The sequence below is a fragment of the Molothrus aeneus genome, chromosome 27, assembly GCF_037042795.1.
Source record: "Molothrus aeneus isolate 106 chromosome 27, BPBGC_Maene_1.0, whole genome shotgun sequence".
Taxonomy (NCBI): domain Eukaryota; kingdom Metazoa; phylum Chordata; class Aves; order Passeriformes; family Icteridae; genus Molothrus; species Molothrus aeneus.
Window position 1 is genome coordinate 3,458,519 of NC_089672.1, and position 27,884 is coordinate 3,486,402.

A 27,884-nucleotide genomic window follows, 5' to 3' on the forward strand; every position below is an offset into this window, starting at 1 on the left:
TGGCGGCTCCGGGCGTCATCCCGGCCTCCTTCCCGCTCTGAACATGGCTCCTCCCCGCCGTCTCCCTCCGCCTACCGAATGGCGCCGCGCACCGGCGAATCGCCCCGCCCCTTGCGCCGAGCGCAGCCAATCGGCTTCGCGCGGGGAGCCAGGGCACCAACCCCTGGAGGCGGGAGGTCCCGCCTCCCCGTCAGGGTGACAGCTCCGCCAGCCAATGGGGTGCCGGCGCGGGCGAGGCGGGCCGGGCGGTGCCGCCATTTTGTGAGTCTATAACACGGAGCGGTCTCGCTCGTCCCGCTATTGCGGCGCCTCCACTCCGCTCCCGACGGGTCGTCTCCGTGTGCAATGGACGGGTGAGTCCCGCCCGGCGCCGCGCCGGGGCCGCGAGCGGTGCTGCCGGGCCCCTCCCGTGCTGCGGGAGTCCCCGGTCGAGCACCCGTGCCGGGAGCTGTGGGGCGATACCTGTGGGGGGCCTACGGGCGCGGCCGGGGCGGGCGGGGGGGGGGGGGGGGGGTCTCGTGTGGCGGCCGCCCCCCCTTGCCCGGACCCCTCCCCACGGGCAGCGGCGGGGGAAGCGGGGGCGGGCCCGGTGCGCCGCCTCGTGCGAGCCAGCCCCGCGTGCTCTCCCACCGCCCCGCGGGTCCCGGCCGCGGAGAGCTCGGGGGTCCCGCCCGGAGGGGCTCCGGGAGTCCCGGCCGAGCAGAGCTGTGGGGCCGCCGGTTTGGACGGCTCAGTGGGACCCGTCGGGGCCAGGCGGGGGGCGGCGGTGCGGGAGCGCCGTGGGGGCGGGTGGGGGGCCCGGGCGCGGCCCCGCGGGGGCGGAGCGGGCGGGGCGGGCGCACCTGGCGGGGCGGCGGGCGGTGATTCACGGCCGCGCTCCCTCCCATTGTCTGGCGCTTCCGCGGGCGGGGGCGGGGGGGGCTCTCGCTGGATTCCTTTTGTGACCGGTTCTCGCTCGCCCAGGTTTCACCGGGGGGGAGGAGGAGGAGGAGCAGGGCGGGCAGGGCTCCTTCGCCGCCTCACCTGAGCGCCGCAGGTACAGCCGCGGGCCCGGCCCCGCTCCCGTTGTCCCGCGCAACTCTGGGAGAGAAAACTTCCCTCCGCACGCTGGGACTCGGGGAGTTTCCAGAGCTCAACTTTTATCTTGGGCAGCGTCGATTCCTCTTTAACCACCGCCCGGCGGGGCCTCTCTGCGGCAGAGTTCGCTCTAAAGCGGGTGTTTTATCAGGGGATCTCTCTCGAAAACGAGCTCTCCGCGCTTCTTTTCTCCTGTCTGGCGTGGGGACTTTTTTTTTTAGTGATGTGGTTTTTTGTTTCTTCTAGCGAGCAGTAGTTAAAATATTTCTAAAGGCCTCCGAGTAAGCAGTTTGTTTTCCCCGAGCCGTAAGTACGGGAAGCCCAAATTAGTGCCTTCTCGCTTTCTGCCTCGGAACACTGGTCTGGGCGTAGTCACATGTCTGGGCTTTTTTACACGCTGAAAAGGTGGCGTCTCAGTGTTGTTTTCATCTTAAAACCCGTAAAAAGTACTGTATCTTACAATTTTTGCAGTCCAGGATCGCTCTGCTGCTTTTAACCAGTTGCTCATCGTGTTGAATGATACTATTAAGAAAAAAAAAACCAACAAACCAAACAGATTCTCAGCACATGAGATCACACATTCTAGTGGTAAAAATCGGTTTGTTATCAGCTGTAGTTTCAGGGAAGGCGGATGTTTTGTGCATGTTAAAGTAGTTGCTATTTGAATGTAGAAGTTGTAGTGTAACACTTGAGACTCAGTTACCCCTCATCTTTTGGAAATCCCGGTGCAGGATCCGTTTGCCCCGTAAAAGTGTCTCCTGCTGAAACTTCAAAAGCTGCTTCAGAAAACAGTTTTAGGTTCTTGCCGAGCTGGCAGCAAGTGGCCTCTGGCTCAAGGCTGCTCCCATCTCCTCCCAAAAATGATCCCGAGCTGTGCCCAAATGATCCCCTTTGAATAAGTTGCTTTGTTAAAACATGCGAGGGGTCCTTATGGGCAATCCTGCTTTGGAAAATGACCTGGAGGTTTTACTGGTGCTGCTTATTTTTTTCCTCTTATTGCATAGGAATTATCCCATTTTTCCACGGGAAAAATAATTTTTCTGCAGGGCTTTATTGCCTCTTCTTCTGGAACTGGGAAGAGTTTTAATCCCCTCCTGAAGGATGATGTGCAGGACAGGAGAAGGAAGCATGGGATAATTTACTGAGGGGGTGTGTGAACTGGAAATACATTGCACGTTTCTCAAATAAAACTTCTGAAATACTGTTGAAGTTTGTTTCCTGTGAAATAATGTGTTATCAAGTGGGTTACAGCAATATCCCAGGAATCGATAGCTCTTTGGCAAATAAAATTACTTTTCCTGTTGCATACTTCTAAATGCCATCCCCTGCTAAGGCACTTTATGTAAAACATTTCCTGTGTGAGAGGCCCACAGGAGGAACAGGAAGTGGGAGAAACTGCTCTGGGGTAAGTTCTGGAGTTTGGGAAACGTGGGGCATTCCCTGTTTTTACCGTGCTTTGTTGGCAGTAGTTTATTTTTTAAGGTTCTGGAAATGCCTGGATTAGTGTTTATGTGCTAGCCGTGGAATGTGTGCTGTGTTGAGGGACGCTGGTTCCTTGAAGTGCTCCATGCAGATGGGTTTCATTAGAGCTGACCCTCGAGTGCAGCCAGCCCATCCCAGGCCTTCTCCCAGCACTGCCCTGGAAAATCAGGAGCTATCGTGTGGCTCCAGCTGCAGAGCTGGGTTATGATGACACGGCACCTTGGGGGAAGAGGAAGTGTGAGGAGCTGAGCTGGCTCCTGCTGGTTCGTCTCTAGAGCTGGGGACACTCAAACGGCCTAACAGGACTTTGGTGCAGGAGGAAAGGCAACAAAACCAAGTAAATGCAAGTTTTCTCGCATTAAATCACCAGTGTAGGGTTGTTCTTGAGTGCTTCAGGTTTCTTATTGTTGGTTCAAGAAGGGTTGCCCTGCCTGCTGTGTGTCACCCTGCTCTCTGGAGCTGCTGCAGGTCGGTCAGCTGGCCACTGCTGCATCCTGTGCTCTGGAATTGCAGGCGGCTCTTTGAGGGGTGGGACCAGGCAGGGCTGTGTCAAATGGTTCCTTTCTGCTCTGCATTTTGTGTTGCTGCTTTACAGGGGGTTGGAATTTATTACAACAAAATGCAATCACCGGTGCTAGGGTATAAGTAAACTCTTAGGCTGTCTGGAGCACTCCCATGGAACAGTAACGTGGAGGTGCTCTGAGGCTCTGGAACATCAGCCAGGCCCAACGTGCCAGGCTGTAGGCAAGCCATTCTGACTGCATTGCTGTGAGGAGGTGTGTGCTGTGCTACAGAGTGTTCAGTGCTGGTGAGATCTGGTGTGGTGCTCTTTTTCATCTTAGTTAATCACAAAGTCTTCATTTTAGGAGGCTTAAGTGTCTAAGGCAGAGTTTAAGAACTGTTTTTTTGGTAGACTTGATAGAGGTGTCCTGTGTAGGGTGTACCCCAGGCTGGGATTGTCTCGACCTCTGGGCACTCTGTTGGTCTGGCCCTGCTCTGGCATGAGGGCTGCTGTGAGGCCTGGCTCCTTCTCTGCTGGGACACAGCTGGGCTCTGTCCCTGGGACCACCAGAGCTCTGCTGTTGGTCTCTCAGCCGAGCTAGAGCCTGCCTGGGGCTCTGTGGGTGTTGGGGACAGGAACCTCAGAAGGGGATGTTGGTGACAGAGCTGACTCGTGATGCTTTTCCTCTCGGTGTGGTCAGAGCTGAGGTCACGTTGCTGGGCTGGGGGGGTTCACCCCCACCCCCTGCCCTTGCAGGAGGAGCAGGCGCTGCCATAGGGAGTGGGAGAGCTGCAGTTTTCTGCCACTGCTGGGTCTTGGGTCTCCACCATCACCATCTAATAATTTTTCCTTGTATAAACTGTCCTTGGCTCACCTGCAAAGACAACTGTGCACTTTGACTTGCTTTTTTCTTACTACTGTAAACTATGCTGGATTTTTGTGGCAAACCTATCTAACTTTTTTAATCCTTTTCTTTCTTTTTTCTACAGCATTGTCCAAGATATAACAGTTGGTACAAAGGTAGGCACTTCTCACTTTTTCTCTCTTTTTACACTGCTCAGCATCTGACCTAGTTTTAGCCTCACCAAATGTAGATCTTCAGCTGTAAAGGGTTATTTCTGGTACCACATAAATCAGTTTTAACCAGAAGGTAATTCAGTTTCATGTGCATTTAAAACTTATGCTATGGCTCAGCATTTAGCTCTTGTCATTTAGGCACGGATGATCAACTTTATTGCATTTAGAAACAGCCCTTTCCCTTGCTAAAATGTCAAGCTATGCTTGTTACTTGTGTGCTAGACAATGCTTCTCCATGAAGAAACTGGTCCTTTTCCTTTGGAGAGCTCCATTTCCTTTGTTTGTGTGAATTCCTGCTCAGTTTTATGTCAAAAATCCTTCTGCCACAAAAGGGAGGGTTTAGCAGCTGATTTTTATCTCTTGTGGGTACAGTAAACATGACCTTTGCCCTTGTAGTCTCAGGTTTGGAAAGGGCAGCCTTAGCCCTAAACTCAAAGTGCTGACAGGAGGCTCCTTATCAGCCATGGGGGGCAGCAGGCATCACCTTCAAGGGATCAGCACTGGTGCTGTGAAACACCAAGCTGGCAATGTGCAAGGCCAGAGTGGGCTGAAGGGTTAGGGTTTGGTTTGGTTTGGCTTGGCCAATGTTGTAACTCTGGGGTCAGGACTGCAGTGAACTCAGCCCTGTGTGTGTGTGTTGGGTATTGGCAGTGCAGCTGAGTGGCACAGGGGGAGGCAGGGACCAAGAATGCCAGAGAGTGGCCACTCAGAAGGGCCAGGGGAGTGATGGCACTGATGTGGAGCAGAGCTGGTGCCCTGGGAGCCCCAGCAGCCCTGCAGAATGGGGTAAGAGCATCACACACAAAGTGCTGTTGGCCAGCAGAGCTTTGTGTTGGAAGGACAGAATGAGCTGTGTTAAGCACAGACAGCCTGGCAGTGCTTTAGGGGTCTGAAGGGGCTCTAACAGCTGTGGGGGAGAGGTTGCTCCTACTTTTCCTCCTGCAGGAATCTCAAATTTGAATTAATGATAGTGTTTGGTTCGAGTAAAAATGCTGACTTATGCAAGGAGCTCAGTTTGCCATTGGATGTGAGGAGGAGAGGCTTGAGCCTGGACAATAAGGTTGGTTAATAGTTCATAGCCATTATGAAAGGTGGACCAAGGCATCCCTAGAGCAGTTTGAAACCTCTGCTGGGAAACTGGTTAATGTCGGTTAAGGTCCCCTGGTTTTTAACAATGTGTAATTTGTAACTTTTGAAAGTGGTTTTACATAACTAAACTTAACCAGGAAGCTTCTGAAACTGTAGTTGGTAGATCTCAGTGAAGCTTGGAATTTTGGGGTGTGGGATTGCCTGCCTCATTGCACCCATCTGGGGGGATTCCAGACCCTGGTTGCAGTCAGGTGAGGTCTGGAGCAATCCCCTCTGAGTGCCTTCACCTCTGGCATGGGACAGCATTGTACCCACAGCTGTGCTGGTCAGACAGCAGGTAGGGGGGGGTGAGACTAAATTGTGCATGGAACAGGAGGTTTCTTGTCAAGTCTGATGAGGCAGATTTAAAGAAAGTTTAATGTAAATATAAAGAGTGTCAGAAGCAAGCAGGAAAGCTGATTCATCTTGGTAAAGGTAAGCTTTCAACTGATTTTTGCTGTAGCCACGTTATCTGATTGTGTTTAATTCATTGAATATGCAGGTGTAGCTCTTGTAATAGGATTCCCTTTGTTAGTGCTTGGTGTCTGTTGGTAAATTGGAGTCTGTGCATTTCTGAGAGCAAAGTGAAGCTTCTCCTGTGCTCCCATCCTCTGCCTGGGTCAGCCACAGCTTCCCCTGCTCTGGGACCCAGCACAGGCTGAGATGTCCATTCTGTCACCTGTGCTCATGAGAGCTTCCTGGCTGAACTACCACATCACCCATGGAGATCTGAGCTGGAAAATGGTTTTTAATCTGAGGTGTAAATCCACTCATTCCTGATGTGTGTACACAGAAGGTAGGAATTTTTTTGGCTGTTGGAAGATGACAGTCCCCAAAATCTGTCATCTCTTACCATGCTCAGTGACCTTGTCCATGATCTGATACTGTGACTGGAATGTCCCAAAGCTGGCTCAGACAAGTAGGAAAAGTGCCTGTGACTCAAGCCACTGCTGAGCAACGTGTCCCAGCAAACTGCCAGTGGCCTCTGGTGTCTTGCTCTGAGTGCTGAGCTTAACTTGGAAGTTAAAGACTTTATGAAAGCCAGGTTTTTTTCAGTTTGCTCAACATTATTGCTTTAAAAGGCAAGCTGCCAGCATGTTTTATTTTCTCACATCCTTAATTTATGTTTTAAGAGTATTTACACCCGCTTACTAATTTTTCCAAGGTCTTAATTAAATTTAGTTTCTTTAACTTAAGAAGCCCCCAGGTGTTCCAGTGGCTTGCTCTTCTGAGTACTGTACTGCCCAATGGTCTTGTTTTTAATCAGGTGTAATTGTAGTAGCCATTCCAGGCTCCTCAGTTTAAAGTGTGTGCATTTGTTTAGGAAGCTCATTGCCATTCTGGTGTGGGGATTCCTGATGCACAGCCTTCTGGAATGTCCTGCAGATCAGAAACACATGATCTAAGATTTACTTCCCATAATTTCACTGCTGTCTGAAAAGGAAGTAAGTGTGGCCCTAAGATGGAGGCATGGAGTTTGAGCTCTGAGGTGCTCTTTGACCCTGCAGTTGCCTCTTGCAAGTCTGATCAAGGTCTCTACTCTGTGGTGTCTCCTTGCCCTTTGTTTAATTCCCCTGCATATCACTGTTCCTTCACACTCTGAGAGGATGAGCTGTGACACGTCGCTGTTCTTTAAGTGAAATTGCATTTTGGTGTTTGGAAAAGTCTCAGAATAGTTTAGGTGCTGAATAATCCCATCGTTTCTTGGCTAAGTCAAGCTCTGCTTGAAAGATTTCCCTTCCAGAAACCAAAAGTGCAGTTGTGTGGCGTTTGAGAAGTTAATTTTTAAAACAGGCTTTGCTGGAGTGTGATACAGGCTGACTGCATAGAAGTGATTTGTGGTGAAGCCAGGATCTTTGCCATGGGAACAGTAATTATGGCTTCAGGCAGTGGGCCAAGAATGTTGTGAGGAAATTCCAGTCCCCTCCTATGGTTTTAGTTAGAGGCTGCAACAAGCTGGCTCTTGTGGCCTCCCCACCAGGCGTGAGCACACATGGGAACCACATGTTGGTGGCAGGGGACAGGGATGGCAGTGGCTGCTGGGTGGCATCAGGTCACCTGGGTGTGCCACACAGCTCCATCTCACCTGGGAGTGCTGCTTGCTGCTTTGTGCATCTGGCTCTTCAAGTCATAGATCTGTTAATAAAATGCTTTTAGAAAATACTGGATTTAAACCTCAGGCCTGCTTTGACTTCAATCTGTGGTGATTTAAAAAAAGAGTGACTATTTAATACATGTGAACTCACTCAACTGCACATTTTTAAGTTGTAGGGATGGACTCTGGTCTCTGACATCTGTTTCAGGTACTGTCAGAGTGGAAAACACAGGTATGCTGGTGCTGCATTTCTTGTCCTCTCACACCAGCAAGAAGAGGAAGTATTATTTATTTACACATTCTCCATGGCTCTGGTACAACAATTTCAAACTTCCTGTGAGAACACACTGAATGCTGTGCCCAGCTGGGTGAGTGTTTGAGCCCTCCCATTTGTGGTGCTGCCTCTGCACTGCCACAGTTCAGGTGCACTTGTGCTGCCTGGAGAGTTCCTGCTAAACCCAGGTGTTCCCCTGACACATGGGGCAGAAATGTCCTTCCATGAGTTCTGTGTTCCTGGAGTGACTCATCCAGCACTATTTCTCCCTGATAGGATTTCTGTTGAGCTTTGCCAAGGCCTCTCTGCTCCGTGGCAATGACTTGAAAACTCAAGGTTGAGTAGTTAAATTTCAGCTTGGGAGCGGTGGATCATAAAGCCTGGGCGTGTGCTGCCCTACCGAGCCAGCATGACTGCATTGCTGCAGCACTTGGAGTTGAGGAATTTTGGGCTATTTAAACTGGCCACACCTTTTATTTGCTCAAAGGGCAGGTTTGTTTCACAGGGTGTCTCCATAGTAGCAAAGACTGAGAAGGAAAGTTAGGAGGGGCTGAGGGATGAGTGGGTTGAGGATCCGGCTTTGCTGTGAGGCTCTAATAGAGCTCATTGCCAAAGCACACGGGGTGAGCAGGTGCAGCACTAGAGTGTCTGGTGGCTTTTAGGAACTCCAGGGCCTGTCTGCAGCCTCTAAAACAGTGCTGGCAGAACTGTGTGAGGAAACTGCCACGCTCTGACTGTCTCACCCGGCTTCAAAGGGGCTGGGAGTGTGTGTGTGCCAGTGGGGATCCCAGTGGGGAGCCTACCATTGGCTGCTTTGTGGGGATATCAGCCTCATCTTGTCCAGCAAGAGGGAGGCTGTAGCAGTTTGAAAAGCCTGAAGTAGCAGGTGACTGGTGTTTGGCTGAGCAGAGTGTGGGTTGAAAATGTGTCCCCTGTGCCACAGATCCACTGTCCATGGAATATGCTGACTGCTGGGCTGCACTTAATTTGATTAATAGTGTATGTGTTCTTGTGTTTGAATTGGTACAGCAGCCATGAGCAATTTAGTGAACTAAATTGATCCCAACTGCTTTGGTTCTGATCAGATGATAAATGGTGTCTCCAGTGTGTGAGTGACACCAAAGTGGGAGCAGCGTCACACTGTGGAATCTTCAAGTTGTTTTGTGTTGGCCTTAACTTCCCAGCTTCCTGGAGACTGTTGGGGATGCAGGTGTGTGTATGTGTGTTCTTCAGAAGTGTTTCACAAAAAAAGTTGACTCATGGTTTGTTTGTGACCCAAATTGGAATGTTTTTCACACTATAAATGACTAAAGAGTGCTGGAGGCAGGAGAGGGGAATAGAGGGGAAACATAAGTGAGCTGTGCTGGCCATGAGTCTTTGGTGGAAGGCAAGGAAAACTGGCATCCTTCCTAGCAGTTTAAATTTAGTTCCATTCTTGAATCTCGAATCTCTCAGCAAAAAATGTTGGAATGTAACATGAGTGTGATGGTGATGATGTCATCAGACTGGATTTCTCTTAATAGTTTCTTCACAGAGATTTGAGCTGTGAACTGAAGGATCAGAGCATTCCTTCGTCCCTCTGGGACTGACCTCGCACAGCCCCTGATGAGCCACTTGCTCCTCCTGTGCTCAGAGGCATTTTCTTGCCTCTTTGATCAGAGCTGAGGGTTTTTGTGAGCTCAGTGGTCTGACTCCTTTTTTTTAAAAAAAAAAAAAATATTACAGTGGTTTTTTATTGGCTCTACAATATTTTTCCAAATTTAGAGAAAGTGAAGAACAACGATGCCCATGTGCTCTGGCTTCTCACAGGACAGATTTCTTCTGATTTCTTTTCAGAAGGAGTTTCCACATGCTGCTGTTCCCTGCTTTGCTTTCTGTAAGTGCCTGTTAGCTGATGGCCTGCTTGCCTCCAAAATGCACCTTTTCCCTCTCAAAGTGCTGCTATCCCAAGTCTGTCAGAGCACTGTAAGGTGCTCCACACCCAGAGACAGTCCTGCTGAGTTTCCTCATTTAGGCATGGACAAAAACAGCTTTTTGTAGATCTTGAGCTTGACCATCCTGTGGCTTCTGGCCTTTTTGGTCATTGTCCCCTTCCTTCCCCCATAGTCCTTTTGCCTTTGCTTTAATTTTGCTTTCTGCCTGAAAGTTGATTAGGATCATGTGTTTGACTTGAAATAAATATTTTTATGGTGGTTTAGTTTGTGTTTGTTTCTAGTTTTTTGCACAGGCAGGATGCAGTTGACTTACTGTAATCCATTTAAAATAAGTGCTGGATCTTAAGTAGATAAAGGATTATATAGGGCAGCTGGGAATTTCTGTAGCACTTCTAGGTGTGCTGATAAAAGCTGAGACAATCTCTGGCTTCATTCCAAAGTGGTGTAGGCCAGGTAAAATCCTACTGGCAGTGAGGCAATATGTAGTGTATGTGAGTGAGCTGTTGCTTTTTAAGTAAGAGCCTGGGCAGACTAAAAATTCTTAGGCTTTACTTGTTAAAACTTTAAAGCAAGGCAAGGCTTAGAGTTTGGGGTGTGGTCAAACTGGGGGAGATCTGAAATGTTCAGATGTACCTTGCAGCAGCCTGCCTCTCCCTGAAAATGAAAAGAGAATGAGGGAATTGTTGAGCAGGGCTGGCTGTGAGATTAAATTAGTGTAGCTTGGGCAAGGGGCCTTCTGTAGCCAGGAGCATCAGGCCAGAGGAGGCTGCTGGCATGGAAACCCCTCCCAGTGGGGTTTCCCTGTGCTGCTGGCTGGGGATTTGGGTGGTGCAAACAGCCCTACCCTGCTCTAGGTAGGATCTGGCTGTGTAACTCCAGAAGTGATGGTTGTTTTCAGTCAACAGGAAGGGGAGATTTGTTAGTTCAAACGAGGAATTTGATGTGCTGTGAGTGCACTGTGGCTTCTGTTAATCTCGTCATAAAAATACCAGCCGTGGAAGAATGGCTGAGCAGAAATGTCAGTGTAATTAATGCCTCTGGGAGCAGGGATGGGAGCTGGGGCTTGGAGATTTGTGTCTTGAAGTGCAGCTGGGCCTCCCTGAACGGCTCAGAGAGAGTGCAGCAGGGAGAGAAGCAGTGCGGTGGGTGGATATAGGTGAGCACCAAGCACCCTCACAGCCCTTGGCTGGGTTTCTTCCTTTTAAAACCTAAATTAAATTATATGAAACTTCAGAATCAGTAACTTCTCTCCTGTCTTTCCCAGTATAATTCAAAATACCCAGTGGGTGAGAAACTCTTCTAAACCTGTTCAACCAACCAGGCTTGCTTTGGTTCCTCTGCCGAGTTGAGTACTTGGTATGAAACATTTGAATTTATATCATGGTTTTAAAGAAACTCTTTGGAGTTTCTAACATGTACTGACAGAAAAGAGTCTAGAAAGAAACTGGTGATCCCTGCAGTATAAAGGCAGGGAGGCTTTTGAGTGCTCATTACTGTGGGCATGGTCATGGACAACTGGATTTCAGTTTGCCTCGAGTTTGGTTGTTCCAAAAAAGCAACTATTTCCTGTGGTTATCTGATACCAGCTCCAACAGGACCAGAGGAAGAACACCCACCAATGAAAAGTCATGGTTCATGCAGCCTCCTTGCGCTGGGGAGGCATGGGCATGGCAGCACAGGGTGACCACTGAGGCTCCTTGGGGCACTGGGTCTGCCCCTCTCACACTTCAGCAGCCACTCCTGAAGATGTGGGGAGTAACTTTGGTTATAGGGTCTGCCCCTCTCACACTTCAGCAGCCACTCCTGAAGATGTGGGGAGTAACTTTGGTTATGGGGTCTGCCCCTCTCACACTTCAGAGCCACTCCTGAAGATGTGGGGAGTAACTTTGGTTATAGGGTCTGCCCCTCTCACACTGCAGCAGCCACTCCTGAAGATGTGGGGAGTAACTTTGGTTATAGGGTCTGCCCCTCTCACACTTCAGAGCCACTCCTGAAGATGTGGGGAGTAACTTCAGTGTGACTGCACAGTACTACATGTACTGTGTGTAAACTTCCCTGTATAGAAAAAAGACTTGGGAATAACTGCCTTTTTCCAACCATGGCAGTCTTCCCTCCTTGTTTGCATGTACTTCCAGCTGGGAAGCTTACAAATTGACTGCTGCTGCTTTTGATGTTGAACAATCATCCCCCCTCTGCCTCCCGGCTCTGGTCGCAGTGGGCAGCACAGGCTGTCTCCAAGATAAGAGGGGAGTGGATTGGAAATTGCTCTCCTTAAAGAGACATGAACGTGTGGAGCCTGGCTGCAGTGATATCCTTGCCATCCCTGCCTGTGAGGAAGTTCTCAAATACTCAAAAAAATGTGTGTTTTAAACAAGCCATTAGGAAAGCTAAATTCTTTCCATAATGGTATAAATGCTTGTTTTTTTCAGTTTATAGTTTCCTAGTGTTGCCTCCATGAGAGCCAAATCTGTGGCTCATTCTCCCAGTGTTTCCATGATGGATTGCAGGAGCTGCCCACTATGTTTGCACAGACACACCAATGAGTTCCGGAAGTGCAGAATTTTACAAGTTAATCCATAAAAAGATGTTTTAAAACATTCAAGTCCCGTTAAGGCCTGATGCAAAGGCTTTCATGAAACCAGAAACACTTGATTATGTGGGTAGGGCTGTGTTTTGGTGAGTGGCCCTTGTCAGTAGCTGCCAGGTGTATCCCATACCTGGAGTGGCAGCAGCAGTGCAGGCACAAGAGTTCTAACAGCAAACCAGAGGATTTTTTCTAGCCTTGGAATTATGCCTTAATTTGAGTCATCAAAGGATGGGATCACAGTCTAATAGCCTCCCAGCCCAGCTTGCCTCTTGCTGCACTCAGGAATCGAAGTGCTAATTAGAACAGCTGTTAAAAGGCCCATTCCTAATGACTGCACCATGTGAGGAGGAGGAGGAGGAGGAGGAGGAGGCCCAGGCCAGAGCCTTGGTGGGAGCTGGTCAGCACTTGCAGGTGACCAGCAGCAGCTCATGAACAGTGGCTTGGAACCTGCCCTAATTCTCATCTTTGGGACATCAAAGTCCTTGAAGCCTCTTTGAAGAGCTGGCAGTGAGTAGTCAAACGAGAAATTCAAGATTTGAGGGGGAAAGAAAAAAAACCCAAACGGTGTGTGTCTGTGTGTGTGTGTGTGTTCTGGGGCTCTCAGTGACCTACTTTCCCAGCCTGTCTACTGGAGGAGTGCACAGAGCTTTTGTTGTTGCACGGCTCCTGTTTCTGCAGGTGCCACCAGATACAGGGTGTGTGGAAGATAAGGGTTTCTGGTGCCATGGTGTGGAGCAGGCTACGTTTCCATCGAGGTGGGTGGGAGCTGCCAAGGCAGGGATGAGTTCTGAGCTTTTTTTCTGTAGATAAAAACTTTGTGGTGTGGCGCCTCTGTGGAAATGTAAAAAATTATTAAAAAGTGCTCTTGTGTTTTAAATCTATGGTATCATGTTTGCTCACAGTTTACAATGGAATTTGAAGTCTTCTGTGTAATTTACTTGAAATTAAGCCATGCTGATTGTAAGGTGTGTATGCAAGTAGAGATTGTGCTAAGAAGTCATTCATAGGCATGTTTGCTTTTGTCTTAGTAATGGTTTTTTGTATCTACTGCTTGGGTTGGACCAGTCCTGGTCAGTTGAGGTGATTTAGGTGACTTTACAGGGAATGCTGTATCAGAAAATACCTTCTGCCAGGTCAGGGTGCTCCAAGCCCTGTCCAGCCTGGGCACAAACACTTCCAGGAATGAGGCACAAAATGCACAGCTTTGATTCATAACTGCCAAGTCCTTCCCAAATAGTTTTGGCAGCTTCAGAGTGAAAATTCTGTGGGATGGGAGTAGTCAGAAAACCTGTTTTGCCACGTATGACAGGAGAAGGTGCCTGGTGCACTGTGCTGTGTGTAGTGGCTTCACACAACTCAGCAACACTCCAGCCCTGAGATCCCTAATGCTGAGCTGAAAAGAGATATTGGATAGTGCTGCTCCATTACCAAACTGGATCTGAGTGATATTTAATTCATGGAGGTGAGCTTCACTGCCCACTGTCAGTATGTTTTCACTTACACTTGTGTTCAACTCCTCTGCAGCTTTCTCAGTTGTTCTGCTTTAGGAGTGCCTGGATAGAATTGAGTAAAATGCTCTCCATTTACCTGGCATCTGTTCTCTTCCAGCGGGCAGCTGAGGAGCTTTTCTCTCCTTGTGTTACTACTAACGGACCCTTTATCATGAGCAGCAACTCTCCTTCTGCAGGTAATATTGCATGGAAACAAGCACAGCAATTTTTGAGTACTGCAAGGAGGCCTGAATTTTCCTTCTTTGTCATAATTTTAAAATCTCTTCATTTTTAGTACTTACTAGGCCTTTTGTGGGAGACGGTGCTGAATAATAATAATAATAATAATAATAATAAATGTCTGCCAACAACACTAGGCCAGGTGGAAAGGAATAAAGCAGCAATCTGGGGTTAGTGGCTCAGACTTGCACTAAAAATATGAGTGGGTAGGTGTGAGCTTTACACAAGCTAGGAAATGGCTACTGGAGGATTGATTCCATTGCAGTGGCATTTGGCTGTGTCACTCCCATCATGCAATTTGGGGGAAAAAAAGAGTAAAACCATGTGTCTTCAGACTCAAGTTAACTTAGACCATGGAATTTCTCTGTAATAGTGCAGTAGCTGGCTGGGGAGCAGAGCTGTGGGTCTGCAGTGGGAAATGCATGCTGCTTCTTCCAGATCCTTCTCATCAGCAGTAACTCTTGCTTCTTACAGCTAATGGAAACGACAGCAAAAAGTTCAAAGGTGATAACAGAAGTGCCGGGATCCCATCCCGAGTAATCCACGTCCGCAAGCTCCCCAGTGACGTCACGGAGGCAGAGGTCATTTCTTTGGGCTTACCCTTTGGCAAGGTCACCAATCTTCTGATGCTGAAAGGAAAAAACCAGGTATTGTCTCCCTAACTGGAAGCATGGATTGTGTCAAAGGCTTGATAAGCTTGTCATCAGGAAACCGCCTCCAAGTTGTTTGAACAGCTGCCGTGTGTTACGAGTCAATAACTTCTGCATACTCTTATTTTACTTTTCTGTGATTATCCCATGAGCTGTAGAAAATACCACTTTCAGGCTGCAGAAGGAGCTCAGTCCATAATTACAGGTTGTCACTTATAATTAGCGTTAGGCCTGGTTTGGAAATTGCAGGCCTGGGATTATTTGAGCAGCAGTGCCATGAGTTGGCCTTTTTCACTCAGGCTTGCTTGACAGCTGAGTTACCACTGTGTAACGTGGCATATTGAGGACACCTTTACAGATCTAGTAAATGAGCTGGGTATGGCTGAAATACTCTTGGGTAATGGGGGTGGTGTGCAGTAATTTGGTAACTAAAATTGTCTTGCAAATTAAGGAGTAAAAAAGCAAGCCAACTTTAATAATTGCTTAAAATATTGTCTTTAATCTTAATTATGAAAAGGTGCCTCTGATATATTGCATGGTGTGATTATATGCAAGTGACTTGCTACAATCCCTTAGGTTTCTCTTCTGAAGGAGGGAAGCCCCTAAGGGTGTGGAGCAGTGTGGGGGCTTCCTGCCCTGGAGAGAAGTGAAGAGTCTGGATTGTTGCTCTGTTTTGTATTCTTGGAGATACTTACATCTAAGTACACACAGCATGGAGATCTTAGAGTGAGACTGAAGCTTTGCATTAAATCAGTCTGGAGAGAGAAGATCTTTATTTGCTCTACTTATAGTTGGATGTTAAACAGTTTTGTGTGCAAAATCACACGTGGAAATGGAATTGTGAAAACCCAACCCAGTTGGAGGGTCAGGGTGACCTGGTGCTGTCCTGGTGTGACATGTCCCTGTTGGATTTCACTTCCCAGGCTTTCATAGAGATGAACACAGAGGAGACAGCCAACACCATGGTGAACTACTACACCACAGTCACTCCGGTGCTCCGGAGCCAGCCCATCTACATCCAATTCTCCAACCACAAGGAGCTGAAGACAGACAACTCTCCAAACCAAGCAGTCAGTTTGTTCTCTGCATTGTCATCCCAGGGAGGGGGGGACACACAGCCAGATCTCTGCTGCTGGCTTGAGATCCGTGGACTTTAGTAACATCTGCTTTAGGATGTTTGTTTCTAATGCTTAAAAAGTTTCTATCAAGTGCAGCCATGATGGGACAGAACTCATCTGTGGTAGAGCACAGCCTGGTGCTGGTGGGTGCAGCTTTGAGGTGGCAACACCTGAACCCAGCAGGTCTCAAGGCTCTGAGCCCTCAGGGGTCTCTGCACCACCCACTCTGCAGGGTGGAAAAAGTTCCTAGTTTCAGTTCAGCCCCTTTTAGCAACTTTTTAGGACAGGAACACAGGAAAGAAGTTCAGGTTGTTGTCTCCTTGCCAGTACATCCTCTTTGTCTGCTCTCCTTTTTTGAGCTGATTCCAATCAGGATCAGAGCACCCAGTGCTGTGCAGATGAAATGCTGTTCTTGGGTGCCTCTCACAGCTAGAACACAAGTGTTCTGTGTGTTAGGTGGCTCTGCAGAACCCCAGGCACTTCTCACTTCTAATCCCTGGGGCAAATGTGCATCAATCTTTTAGTCTCATCACCTTGTCTAGGATTCTGGAGATGGATTCAGAAAAGCCCTGTTTTTCCCTTTTTCTAAAAAATAGGTTAATATTGCTGCATCAGCTTATGCAGAGTTTTGCCATAGCATAGCATGGTTGATTTAGTTGGCATTTTTGCCTTGCCCTTACTGGTTGGGGGTGGTCTTTACTGCCTCTGTCTCAAACATCCCCCAGCCTTTGAAGCAGCACAGTTCTGCTCCCTGCTGAATCCAGCAGGCTGTTTGCAGAGAGGGAACTCAAGGAGAGCTGACAGTGTATTTTTTGGAAGCAGAAGTGTGGGTCTAACAGCTTTTTTTTGCTCCTGCAGCGTGCCCAAGCAGCTCTGCAAGCCGTGACCCAGGTGCAGGCCGGGGCTGTGGCGCTGGCCGCCACGGCTGCGGCCGTCGATGCAGGCATGGCAATCACTGGCCAGAGCCCTGTCCTGAGGATCATTGTGGAGAATCTCTTCTACCCTGTCACTCTAGATGTTCTGCACCAGGTAAAACATGTCACCACAACTGCTTGAAGGTTGTTCTGGAGGAAGGGGTAGCAGCATCCGGTGTGTTGGGTGTAGTTGCAATGGCTGTGGTTTGTGTTTGTACAATGCAAGTTCTGAACAGAGCTGTCAGACTTTTCTGAAAACCATACATCTGCAGGAGATGCCACTAGTTTTAGTTTTAGTCCCCCACTCTTGCATTATTTTAATTTCCAGAGATTTGAGTCCTAGTCCACTTTATTGGATCAATTACAGTTTTTCAGGTTATCTTTAGGTTTTAGCAAAAGTAGCTGGTCTTCATCCTTCTGCTGGGTCCAGGGAAACAAATACAGTGTCCAGGAGCCATGTAGGCAGCAGCCATTTTGGAAAGTTGCCTCTATCTGCTACGATTGCTTAATGTTATCTTCATGTTTAAATTTCAAGCTTGACTGCATTTCAGAATTCTTGAAAATTCCTGGAAGAGGTTGAGTTCCTGAAGGTGAATATTTGTGAATATTCCTGTTAATTAACCCAGAATAAACAAACTGTACTTGGGGAGCAGTTCAGCCACTCTGGTGTGTTCTAGGCTGATGCCATGATGCCAGTCAAGCAATGCTCCCAGTGTGGTTTAAAACCTTCAGAGCTGCAGTTGGAAGCTGACAGGCTAAAAGACTTTGTTTCTGCTTGTAATAAGAGATCAATATGAAATTATCTTACTGGAAATGCGATAACAAGATACACAAATATTATCTTGCAGATCTTTTCCAAATTTGGTACAGTCTTGAAAATCATCACATTCACCAAGAACCACCAGTTTCAGGCCCTGTTGCAATATGCTGACCCCATGAGTGCTCAGCATGCCAAACTGGTGAGTGCTGGATTATTCTCACGTGTTTGATCCAAGCTCAGGGTGGGCTTTGGGGTGGGCTGACACCAACATTACCCCAAGGACAGAGTGTGAGTGGGAGGGAATTGCTTCCATATGCGACTTGGAGGCTGCCAGAGGGGCTGAATGAAGCAGAGCTGTCTCCACGTGAGATACCTGCTCTCAGGTGGAGCTGTGGGATGGCCTAGCACCCTCTCTCTCCAGAGAGCAATTGCTGTGAGCTTGGTCTGAGTGCTTTTGGGTGAGGACTGGTTTTGTTTCCTCTCAGTCTCTGGATGGACAGAACATCTACAACGCCTGCTGCACGCTGCGCATTGACTTCTCCAAGCTCACGAGCCTCAACGTAAAGTACAACAACGACAAGAGCAGGGACTACACCCGCCCAGACCTGCCCTCTGGGGACAGCCAGCCCACCCTGGACCAGACCATGGCAGCTGCTTTTGGTGAGTTCAGGAGTGGGAACGGCACAAAGCCAGCTGATATGTGTGTGTGTTATGGTGAACGCCCCTGCCTGCACACCCCCTACTTCTTTTCATTCTCACTGTGCTCTGAAAAGTGCCTTGTTCTTGCAAACACCACCTGGGCTCAGCTCCTTCTCAGGGCATTTTTCCAAAGGTGCCTTATCTTGCACTGACTGTCTGCATGCATACCCTTTGCATATTTGCTATAGCAGATCTGAAAGCTAGGTCAAGTTATAGTTATAATTTAGGCTAAATGCTGTTAAGTGTTATTTCTCTTTTAGAGTGTTACAGTTAAGCTCTAAATTTAGGTCTAAGTCACGTTAAAGTACTGTTTAATTGAAGTGTTGAGCTTTAGGCAGCATTCTTTTTCAGCATTGTTTACACTGTTTTTGCACACACACATACCTAGGTAGACTTCAATTCCTTTCTGTTTTCATTGCCTGGATTTTGTTTGGTTTTGTTGTTGCTTGCTTTCCTTTGTTGTGCCTTAGTTGTCCTTTGTAAGTAGAGTGAATCTTGCCAACAAATCTTGCCAATTGTTGTGCTTTGTAGTTTAATTAAATACAACTTTTGCTTATGCCCTTGTTGGTGATTTTTGGGCAAACTCGAGCACAGTTGGGGACATTGTGTCAGGAGAAGGGGAGGGGATGTCATCCTGGTGTATTTGGTCAGAAACTTTATCTGAATAGAGTGTAACTGAGGCAGAACATTTGGGGATCACTGAGGATCAGATTAGTGCCAAATCCCGTGGTCGGTGCCTCTGGTGCCACCTGGTGTTTGGCCAGGAATTGTTTTGGTGATCTCTGGGAGTCCATTGTTACGTGAGAGGCGTTTAGGGTTTAGCTTTCAACTAAATGCTTCTGTTGAAAGATAGATCAAGGCATTTTGGCTAAATTTGGGGAGGTTTAAGTTAGATATTAGGAAAAAGTTCTTCACCCACAGGGTGGCTGAGCACTGAACAGGCTTCCCAGGGCAGTGGTCACAACACCAAGCCTGACAGAATTGGAGAAGCATTTGGACAACACTGTGAGCCACATGGTTGGGTCTGTCATGTGTAGGGCCAGGAGCTGGACTTGATAATCCTTGTTGATCTCTTCCAACTCAGAATATTACATTGTTCTGTGAAGTTTAGAGTTTTCCTGCTGTTGGGCATTTTTTTATAATGTGTCTGTCTTTCCCAGGTGCCCCAGGAATAATCTCTCCTCCATATGCTGGAGCTGGCTTTCCTCCTACTTTTGCCATTCCTCAGGCTACAGGTACTGTATTTCGTAAGTAAATTTGTGTAGGTTTTGTGTAGCTGAAGCATCTTCATGTTTTAAATCAAAGTAGTGATTTTTTTTTTGGGTTCGCCATGTAAATTGTAAATGCTGGCATTTAGACGTGGAAGGACTGGTGGTCCAGTACATCACCTCAGCTAGGAATGCTGTGTGCAGCTGCAGCACCTCTGGGCACTGTCCTGGTGATGGGAAGAAGATGCATAAAGCAGGATGGGAGAAACAGTAAAGGCAAACTTTGAAATAATATGGGAAAGTGGTGAGGAGATAAAAGTTCTTGTGCTTTGAATTTCCTCTTGTCATTACAGAGGTTAGGACCTCTATTTGACAGCTGTAAATGTGGTCAAAGCAAGGAATCTGTCAATGTTTTCTCTAAATATTTTGAGAAGGCTGATATTTAAGGTGAGCTTTGAAGTTCACAGCTCATGCTGTAGGTAACAGATCATTGCTGCTTCCAGAAGTAGCCAAGAGTCTGAAAACTGGAGGTGCTGACCATACTTGCAGGAGTGCCAGCCTAAACAATCCTTGCTGGGGTTTTGAGCATTCCAAGCCACATTGGCTCTCTGGGAACATGATGGAATTTCCTTGCTTATGACACACAAGCAGAGTGGGCTGTTGAGGCGTTGCTGTTCTGGTAACATCCAGCCCTGCTGAGGAAACAAGAAGGGGCTGCTTTGGGGATTAATCCATGCAATTGAGTACCAGCAGTTGTTTCTTGAGCTCTAAAGCTCTGGCCCTTGAAGGGCTTCTACTGGGAGCTGTCTAGGAGTGCCTGTGAGTCCAGCTGCAGTGTTTCCCAGTCAGGAGAGCTGGGTGATGGTGGCACAGGGTACCTGGTGGTTGCATGTGTGATGAGAGCACATTGTGCATGCCCTGGTTGGACGGACCCTCCCCATGCCCCGTGTGTGACACCTGCCCTGCACAGCAGAGCTGAGGCTTTGTGCTCATCCGCTGCTTGTCAAACACGCTCCAGAGTGCTGGGGCACCTGCTCAGCACCAGGCACTGCAAGAGCAAATCCTCTTAGAAACCAAAACATTTCCTGCAGCACCAGAAGCGGAGGCTCCTGTTGCCCTTAGGATTACACGGGCACTTTTGGGATAATGATGACTTGCATGGTTCACAGGGTGTGCTGTTCTCCCTTCTGGTGCAGCAAATACACTAGAGTACGTGCTGTTAATTCTTCACTGGTTAATATTCTTTAATTTCCAGGCCTGACAGTTCCAAGTGTTCCTGGAGCTCTTGCTCCTTTGGCTATTCCAGCAGCAGCTGCGGCGGCTGCAGCAGGACGGATTGCCATTCCCGGCCTGTCTGGGACAGGGCACTCCGTGCTGCTGGTTAGCAATCTGATCCCAGAGGTTAGTGCAGTCCTAACTTTACTTGTTTTGTTTTTTTTTCTCCTTCCTGTTATCTCTGCTTTCACTTTCTGAACACGGATTGGGCTGAAATTCATTGAAAGTGAAATCCTGCTGTATCCAAAGGAAGCGGCACCTCTAGAGCAGCCGCTGCCGTGCTCTGACAGCCCCAGGTGCAGGGCAGAGCAGTACTCTAGTTGCTGAAGGGAAATGGGAAAGTCCATCTCAGATTGAAATTGCTCTTCCTTGGTTCAAAGCCAAGGATGCTGCCTGCCTGCTCTTGTCCCCCAGAGACTACAATGCCTGTCCCTTCCTCCCTCTTCTGTGTGGAGTCTCCCAACCATTCCCATGGAATAGTGTCATTTGGGTCACAGAGTAGCCATGTCCATTCCTTTTCCTTGGCATGTTGTAGTTTTTAATACATTAATTCAGAACTACAGAGAGGCTTCATGCTGACCTTTGCTCTTTCTGTGTAGTGTCTGGATCCCTGCTAGCTTGACCTTGTACCTGTGCAGTGTTTCCTCTGCCATGTGCTTGCACATTTCCCCCTTCCAGCATTCCTGGAAGTTTTTCCTTAGCTAAACCCCTTAACAGCTCACAAGTTTACATTTTCAATTCTACTTAACTGAGTGAGTTGAAATATTTGGATTTCTCTAAAAATAATGCAAGTAATATTTGAACAAAAACCTTGTTTAATGAAAGACAGCACCATAAGGGAATTGGATACGGGGGGCTTGAATTTTCCTTCAGTCAGCCCCTGGATCTGGTTGGATTGAAAGTGTAGAACCTCTGGTGTTCAGCAGAGTGATGAGGCTCTGCTGAGGAGCTGTAACTGGTGGGACTGTGCACACACGTTAATAGCACTTTGCAAAGCTGTAAAACTTACCAGTGATGGCAGAGTCACCACAAAACCTCTTTGGATCAAAGGGGAAGCCTGGATGTGATGAATGATCAAAATGTTTAACTCTTAATGAGATAAACCAATCATGTTTCAGACTGCTCTTACCTGTCATTGCTGTTCCCTCCAGGGCATGAAATAACAGCAGGGGCTGTGGAACAGTTTTGGGATTTGCTGCTCGTGCTGCCTGGAAACTGCTCTGCCATTCCAGGGACTCTCATCTCTGCTTTGTTCTACCACAAGCCCTGATAATTGCAGACATCATTATTCCTGAGCAGTGTGATGCTTCCAAGTGGGTGTTCTCAGGAAGCTGTTGGGTGCCTGGATGGTAGTGGCAGGACAAGGGGCTGTGCTGCACTTCTCAGATTTCTCACAGCTCTGTTTAGGCAGGAGCAAGCAGTTATTTCATGCCCTGTGGTTTTTTTGAGGAGCTCTTCACTCTCCATCCAGCTTGTCTTTGGGCTAGAGAGACTTTGGGACTTGGACTGAAGCTGTGAACTAACAGACATGAAACTTTTTCCACTGCCTGTATAATCAGTGTTGTAGAAACTTACCTGTGCCACAACCAGTTAGTAAAGAGACAGTATTGCCTGGAGTGACTGCTCTGCCATGGGGTTTTCCTGAGTGGGAATCATGGGAGCTGAAATGGCTCCATTTTTTTCTTCCACAAAAGTGGGAGCAGTCCACACATCTCAGCTTGTGGTGACCCAGTACTTTGGGTTTCTGCACAGTGAGGTCAGGCCACAGAGCAGGAACAGTCCTCTACAAACAAGGTACCACCTCCTTATCTGAGTGCTCCCAGCAGACCTTGGAGTGGGATTTGTGGCACTACAGCTGCTCATCCACATGATCTGTTTGTTTAAAGCAGTGCTTGGTATCCAAGGTGGATGTTCCTTGTTTCTTTCCAGCCAAGTATCATGGCATGGATTGCTTCCTGCAGTTCCTGACCCCAAGCAGCAAATGAAGCTGTTTGTGACTTGGTCCATGAAGTCAATAAACGTAAACAGAGGAAATATTTTTAGTAGAATTTTAGGGAATGCCATTGCAATTGAATTGGTTATTGCAGCCTGTGGAAGTCACTCTGGGGGGATACTGTCTCTTACTCCTTTGTATATCTGAAGTAAAAATGCCTTTTCTTTATCATTGTGTTCCACTAGGTAAAACCTATTAACTGTTTCTGTAAGCAAGTTATTGTATGTAGAATTCTATAAATCTGACTGATGGAACACTACATATTCCTTATGTATTTACTGACCTGTGTTTTTTGCTACTTTTTTCTTTTCTCCCCATCCCTGAATTTTTTTTCTTCCCCCGATCCGGAATTTCTTTGCCAACTGACTGCACGGTACTTCTGCTTCCTGTTGTTGCTTGAAACAAAACAAAAAAAAAATAAATAAAAACATTCCCCTTCCAAAAAAAAAAAAATAAAACAAACCCTGCTCTTCGGAAACCAACCTGCCCTTCAATATTAACCATCTTGAAAACTTCATCATCCATCAACCAATTTCGCCATTTCCTGCGGGGACTCTGCCCTTCCTCGTTGTGGACGATTTGTGCAACCTCGCTCTCCCCTTCGATTCCTTACCTCTTCCCTGTCCCTCCGCTGCCTTGCTCTGCTGTTCTCTAAAGAGAGTTACACCCCAATGCCTCTTTATTCTTTTCGGTATGTTATTATTCACACTTTTTATTACCTTGTTTTTCATTTATTTGAGATTACTTTTTGATACTTCAGAAATGTACAGTTTGCAGTTTGCCTTTTTTTTTTCTTTTTTTTTTCTTTTTTTTTTTTTTTTGAATGCATAATTTTGATTTTACATTGTTTACTTAGTTTGCTGTTTAATTTAGTTTGCCTTTGGTTTTGGTTCAGTTCTGCATGGGTTATTGCTTTGCATGTCTTTGATAAGAGTTTTAAATTGTGAGAGCATGCGAAATTGTCCAGTCTTCTGGCAGTAAGATTTTGGCTTTTTGCTGAAACCCAATGTCTTTTCTTTAATGTATTGTTCCATTATTATTCTGCTATATAAGAATTCCCTTAATTAGAGCAGAATATGTAGCCATGGTTGGAATGAGATCAGTTCTGGTTGGGAATGGATGTTTTTGCTGTTGGATTGATTAGCTGATGTTAAGTTGAATTAGACTTTTTGTTTCCCTTCCTAAAACTGTTCTTGTTTCCTCCCTCTTTGAAGGAGTCTATGGTGATGTGCAGAGGGTGAAGATTTTATTTAATAAGAAAGATAATGCCCTGGTTCAGATGGCTGATGGGAATCAGGCCCAGCTTGGTAAGCTTGGCAGGCTCAGACTCTGGGCAGTTAGGGACAAAATGGGTAGTTAAAACTTTCCTTTTGACACTTTCTTCTCCTCTAACAGAAGACCCAAATGTATCCAGGCCTTGTGGGCTGTGGCTGTGGGGCAGCTCTGGGGCTGGGGTGGCTCGTGGGTGTGAGAGGGGAACAGACCAAGAACACAGTGAAGCAGAGGGACCCTGCAGGGTGTGCTATCTGTGAGGACAGTGAAATTCTGGCCTTGAATTCATGTCTGGGCCAAACTGAAGTGGCCTGCAGTCAGGTGTGTCCTCCCCTTGCAGCCATGAGCCACTTGAATGGGCAGAAGCTGCACGGGAAGCCCATCCGTATCACGCTGTCCAAGCACCAGACGGTGCAGCTGCCCCGCGAGAACCAGGAGGACCACGGCCTCACCAAGGACTATGGCACTTCTCCTCTGCATCGCTTCAAGAAACCAGGCTCCAAAAACTTCCAAAACATCTTTCCTCCTTCTGCCACTCTTCATCTGTCCAATATTCCGTAAGTGTCAGCAGGGAGAGTTCCTGTGTGGCTGAATATTGAAGTGTTTGCAGCTCTGTGTTGCTGTCAGGAGAGCTCACCCAGCTCCCTGCTCCATTGTCTTGCCTTGCTTAAGAGGCTGCTGGTAGGGAATTTAGAAAACTCTCATGAAAATTAGTTTTTTTGAGATTACCTTGGTCTGTCAACGTCTAACTGGGAAAATCTATTGTTTCAGACCTTCAGTAACTGAAGAAGATCTTAAGTTGTTATTTTCAAGCAATGGTGGGATGGTCAAAGGATTCAAATTCTTCCAGTAAGTGTTTTGTATTATGTCCTCTCCTTACTCTGGGCTTTTCATATGGGAAGTACTTTATTCCAGTCAAAAGGCTCAAGGGTGAGCAGAATCCTCACTAACAGTGTTTGACTGTGGAATATAAAGAATTCCTGAGTAACCTTGGGCTGAGCACTGAGTGAGGGCTGCATGTACTTGCCACAGAGATACTCCTCTAAAGAGTGAGTGTGCTGCAGATCCCTGGGGGGTTCATTCTGTGCTGGATGAGAGAACTTGGGTCAAGTTGGGGAAGCTCCTGCAATGGATCTAAACATGCTTGAAACTTGTGTCTTGTCAGGAAGGACCGTAAAATGGCTCTGATCCAGATGGGCTCTGTGGAAGAAGCCATTCAGTCCCTCATTGACCTCCACAATCATGACCTGGGGGAGAACCATCACCTGCGTGTGTCCTTCTCCAAGTCCACCATTTAGAGCTTGGGAAGGCCTGAGTAAAAATGGACTTGACTTAAAACCTCTGGGGTTCAGCCTTGACCTTAAAAGGCTGGACACCAGGGTTTCAACTTCCATCATTCCAGAAAAAAAAAAAAAAGCCACTTTAAAAATGCAGCTGAAGTGACCTTAAAAGACCAGAGATTTTATTTTTTTAAAGAGAAATCAGTTTACCGGTTTTTAAAAAAAAAAAAGAAAATTAATTCCTCTTGCTAACCTTGCGGTGATGGGTAACAATCTTGACTGTTCCAATAAAAATCACAAGTTCAAGTTTACACTATGGAACCTGCTCTGGGAAATTCCCCTCCCCTTCTGCTCCTCCTCCCCCAAAAAGCAGATCCCAACAAGTTTTATCAGGTTTCACATTGATGCCTTTTTTAATTTCCTTACCCATCCATGCCTTGAAAGACCTAAAACCACTGTGTGAATTCACTGTAGCGCCTTGGAGTCAGGATTGTGGTGACCAGGAGCTCCCAACCCGCCCAGCACAACACTCGGTTGCGTTGATCCCACCTTAACCTGTGCACCTGCTGTCCTGTGCCTTAAACCTTCTACTTCTTTGGGGAAAACATCCGAGCTGCAGGGAGGGGATGGGCAGAGCTGAGGGGGGGAGCGGCTCTGCCTGACGATCAGCAGGGGGAGCTGGCAAAGTGGATAAAGGAAATTTTGGGCTGTGACTCAGGGCAGTTGTTCCCCGCTGCCCCCTGTTGTGTGTGCGTGTCTCGATCTCCACGTGTGCCCTGTGCCACTTCCCAGTCTGCTCGTGGGTCATTGCCTCCTGCAGACTCAGGTGGGAGTTACCTGAGAGCCTTTGGCTGAGCAAAGATCTGGGTGGGGGAGCGTTCCCAAGGCCAAATCACATTCCAGTGTCAGGAGCGAGCCCGCAGGCTCTGCCCTCACAGAGGGACAAAAGAGCCGCCGTGGGACACTTGTGAAAGATGAATCAGAGTTTGTCAAAATTGTGTGTGTATATACCTAAATGCTTGGCTAGGATTTGGAGAATCCTTGGATACCCCACAATTAGAAAGGTGCCTGCAAGAGGTACCTTTGTGCCCCTAATTGGAGATTAACGAGGCTGCTGTAGCTCCGCCGTCGTTCTTGGAGCATGTCTTCAGCATTTGAGCTTTTGTTTGAATCCTTGTATTATACTTTGATGCCGTTGCTGTCCTCTGTGCCTAGCAATATTTCCAGTTGACCAAATATTCTAATCTCTTTATATGCAAAAGAAATAGTTTTAAGTACCTTTTATAGAATGATAAGATGGTATAAACGTAATCTAAATTTACTCCTTTGTGGTATTACCCGTGTATACTGTACTTTATTTTCTTTGTTTTGTAATTAAAGCTGTAGGGCAGGAGTAGTTTCCAGGCTGAGGTCGTGGCTGAGGATGAGCAGAGCCGAGGGTGTGAGAGAATGAGCACAAACAGCTCAGAAATAGAAGGAAAAGGACCCAGGCTAAAGATTTTTTTTTACCTTTTGAACCTATAAGCCCAGATGTTGTTCTAGGAAGGGAATTTATTAAAAGTAGAATGCAGCAGATCAGTTTTTCCCAACGATACAACAATTTTTATTTTTTTTTCTGGCTTACAACTCTTTCCCAGGCCATTCTGCCTTCTATTCCGTGTGATCCGATGTTGCCTTACATTTCCCTCTAACCTGCAACCTGTTCGGATGCAAAATAACAAGAATCTTGTACTTTTTTTCAGGGTTTTTCTGCAAATTGTGGACCAAAGTTTGTTTTTTAATTGTCTTAGTGTTGCAAGTTCTGATTTCCTTGCTTGGTGTGGGAGCTCTTGACTTGCCTAGCACTGAGTGTTTGGAAAAGTCTTAACTTTCTGTAGTTCCTCCCTGGACTCTCAAGGATATGAATTATGCTGGAGAAGCATGTGAGGTCCGAGTGAGGGTCCGCCTGGTGCTGTGGTGTGCTGGCTACCCCCAGAAAGGGCAAGACCCCTGCTGACAGCATCACCCCAGCTGCTCTTGGTACCTCTAAATCTGTGCTGGAGCCAGGGATCTCTCCCTGCAAAGCTTCCCAAGGAGCAGGAGGGCACAGCCAGGGGTCTTGTGGCTGTTGGCTTGTCCCCTCCCTCGTGAAACACCTCCCACAAGGGCGCCCAGCTCAGCAGCCCTGGGGTGACAGCTCAGTGCCCCCATCACCCTCCCCAGCTCTGGGGAGGCTCCCGGGACCAGGCCCTGGCTGGGACACTCTGGGTGTCCCACGAAAATCCCAGATGGATTTGGGGTAACCAGGCCCCCCAGCACGGCGGGTGCTCCCTTTGGGTCCTGTGTTTGCATGTAAAGAATGTGAGTAACTAAGGGTGTACATATTTATAATTTTTTTATACCTGTTGTAAGACATGAGGGGCAGCAAAACCCAGTTTTTTATGGTAACCAGATGTATTGTATATTTTGATAACAGCAATTCCAGGTTCAGTATTGTGGAAGGTGGGTGGGGAGGGGAAGTGTACACACCATCAGAATTCCATTGCCTCTTTCAAAGAATGTTTGTAATGCAAAATGAAATGAAATTAAAACTATTTTATAACAACCTTTGTACCTTTCTGTAGCTCCATTATTTCCTGTTGAGATTGTAGAAGCAGTTGGTGCCCAGTCTGTACTTGTGCTTTCAATAAATTCTTCTGTATCCTTCACTCCTGATCTTCCTCCTCTTTATTGTGACTGTTTTGCTTCTGATTTTTCCTTCTCATGTAATTCCAGCTGCCTCATTTTATTTTAACTTTGACTTTTCCCACACTCTGGGCTGGCAGTGCTTGTCCCTGTCTCTGGAGCCAT

General features: G+C 47.4%; 1 protein-coding gene across 2 annotated transcripts; it reads left to right on the forward strand.

Moving 5' to 3' along the window:
* Window positions 1–251: 251 nt before the first annotated feature.
* PTBP1 (polypyrimidine tract binding protein 1) lies at window positions 252–27,742 on the forward strand. 2 transcript variants are annotated; one of them, XM_066566140.1, is made up of 15 exons: window positions 252–353; window positions 4,051–4,081; window positions 13,765–13,843; window positions 14,361–14,533; window positions 15,460–15,606; window positions 16,513–16,683; window positions 17,417–17,527; window positions 17,814–17,988; window positions 19,188–19,262; window positions 20,491–20,636; window positions 23,161–23,194; window positions 23,718–23,810; window positions 24,116–24,332; window positions 24,547–24,624; window positions 24,941–27,742. In XM_066566140.1, exons 1-15 carry the CDS (start codon window positions 346–348, stop codon window positions 25,071–25,073), a joined length of 1,671 nt encoding a protein of 556 aa, XP_066422237.1. In that variant the 5' UTR covers window positions 252–345; the 3' UTR covers window positions 25,074–27,742. The 2 variants fall into 2 exon arrangements, with proteins under 2 accessions (XP_066422237.1, XP_066422238.1); XM_066566141.1 differs by lacking the exon at window positions 4,051–4,081 and having other exon boundaries at window positions 314–353.
* The last annotated feature ends 142 nt before the right edge of the window (window positions 27,743–27,884 follow it).

What these genes read in the sequence shown, in the direction of transcription:
- PTBP1 (XM_066566140.1), top strand. An exon ending in ATATAACAGTTGGTACAAAG is followed by an intron (nt 4,082 to 13,764) that starts GTAGGCACTTCT and finishes GTTCTCTTCCAG; the next exon opens with CGGGCAGCTGAGGAGCTTTT. An exon ending in ATGCCTCTTTATTCTTTTCG is followed by an intron (nt 23,195 to 23,717) that starts GTATGTTATTAT and finishes CCCTCTTTGAAG; the next exon opens with GAGTCTATGGTGATGTGCAG.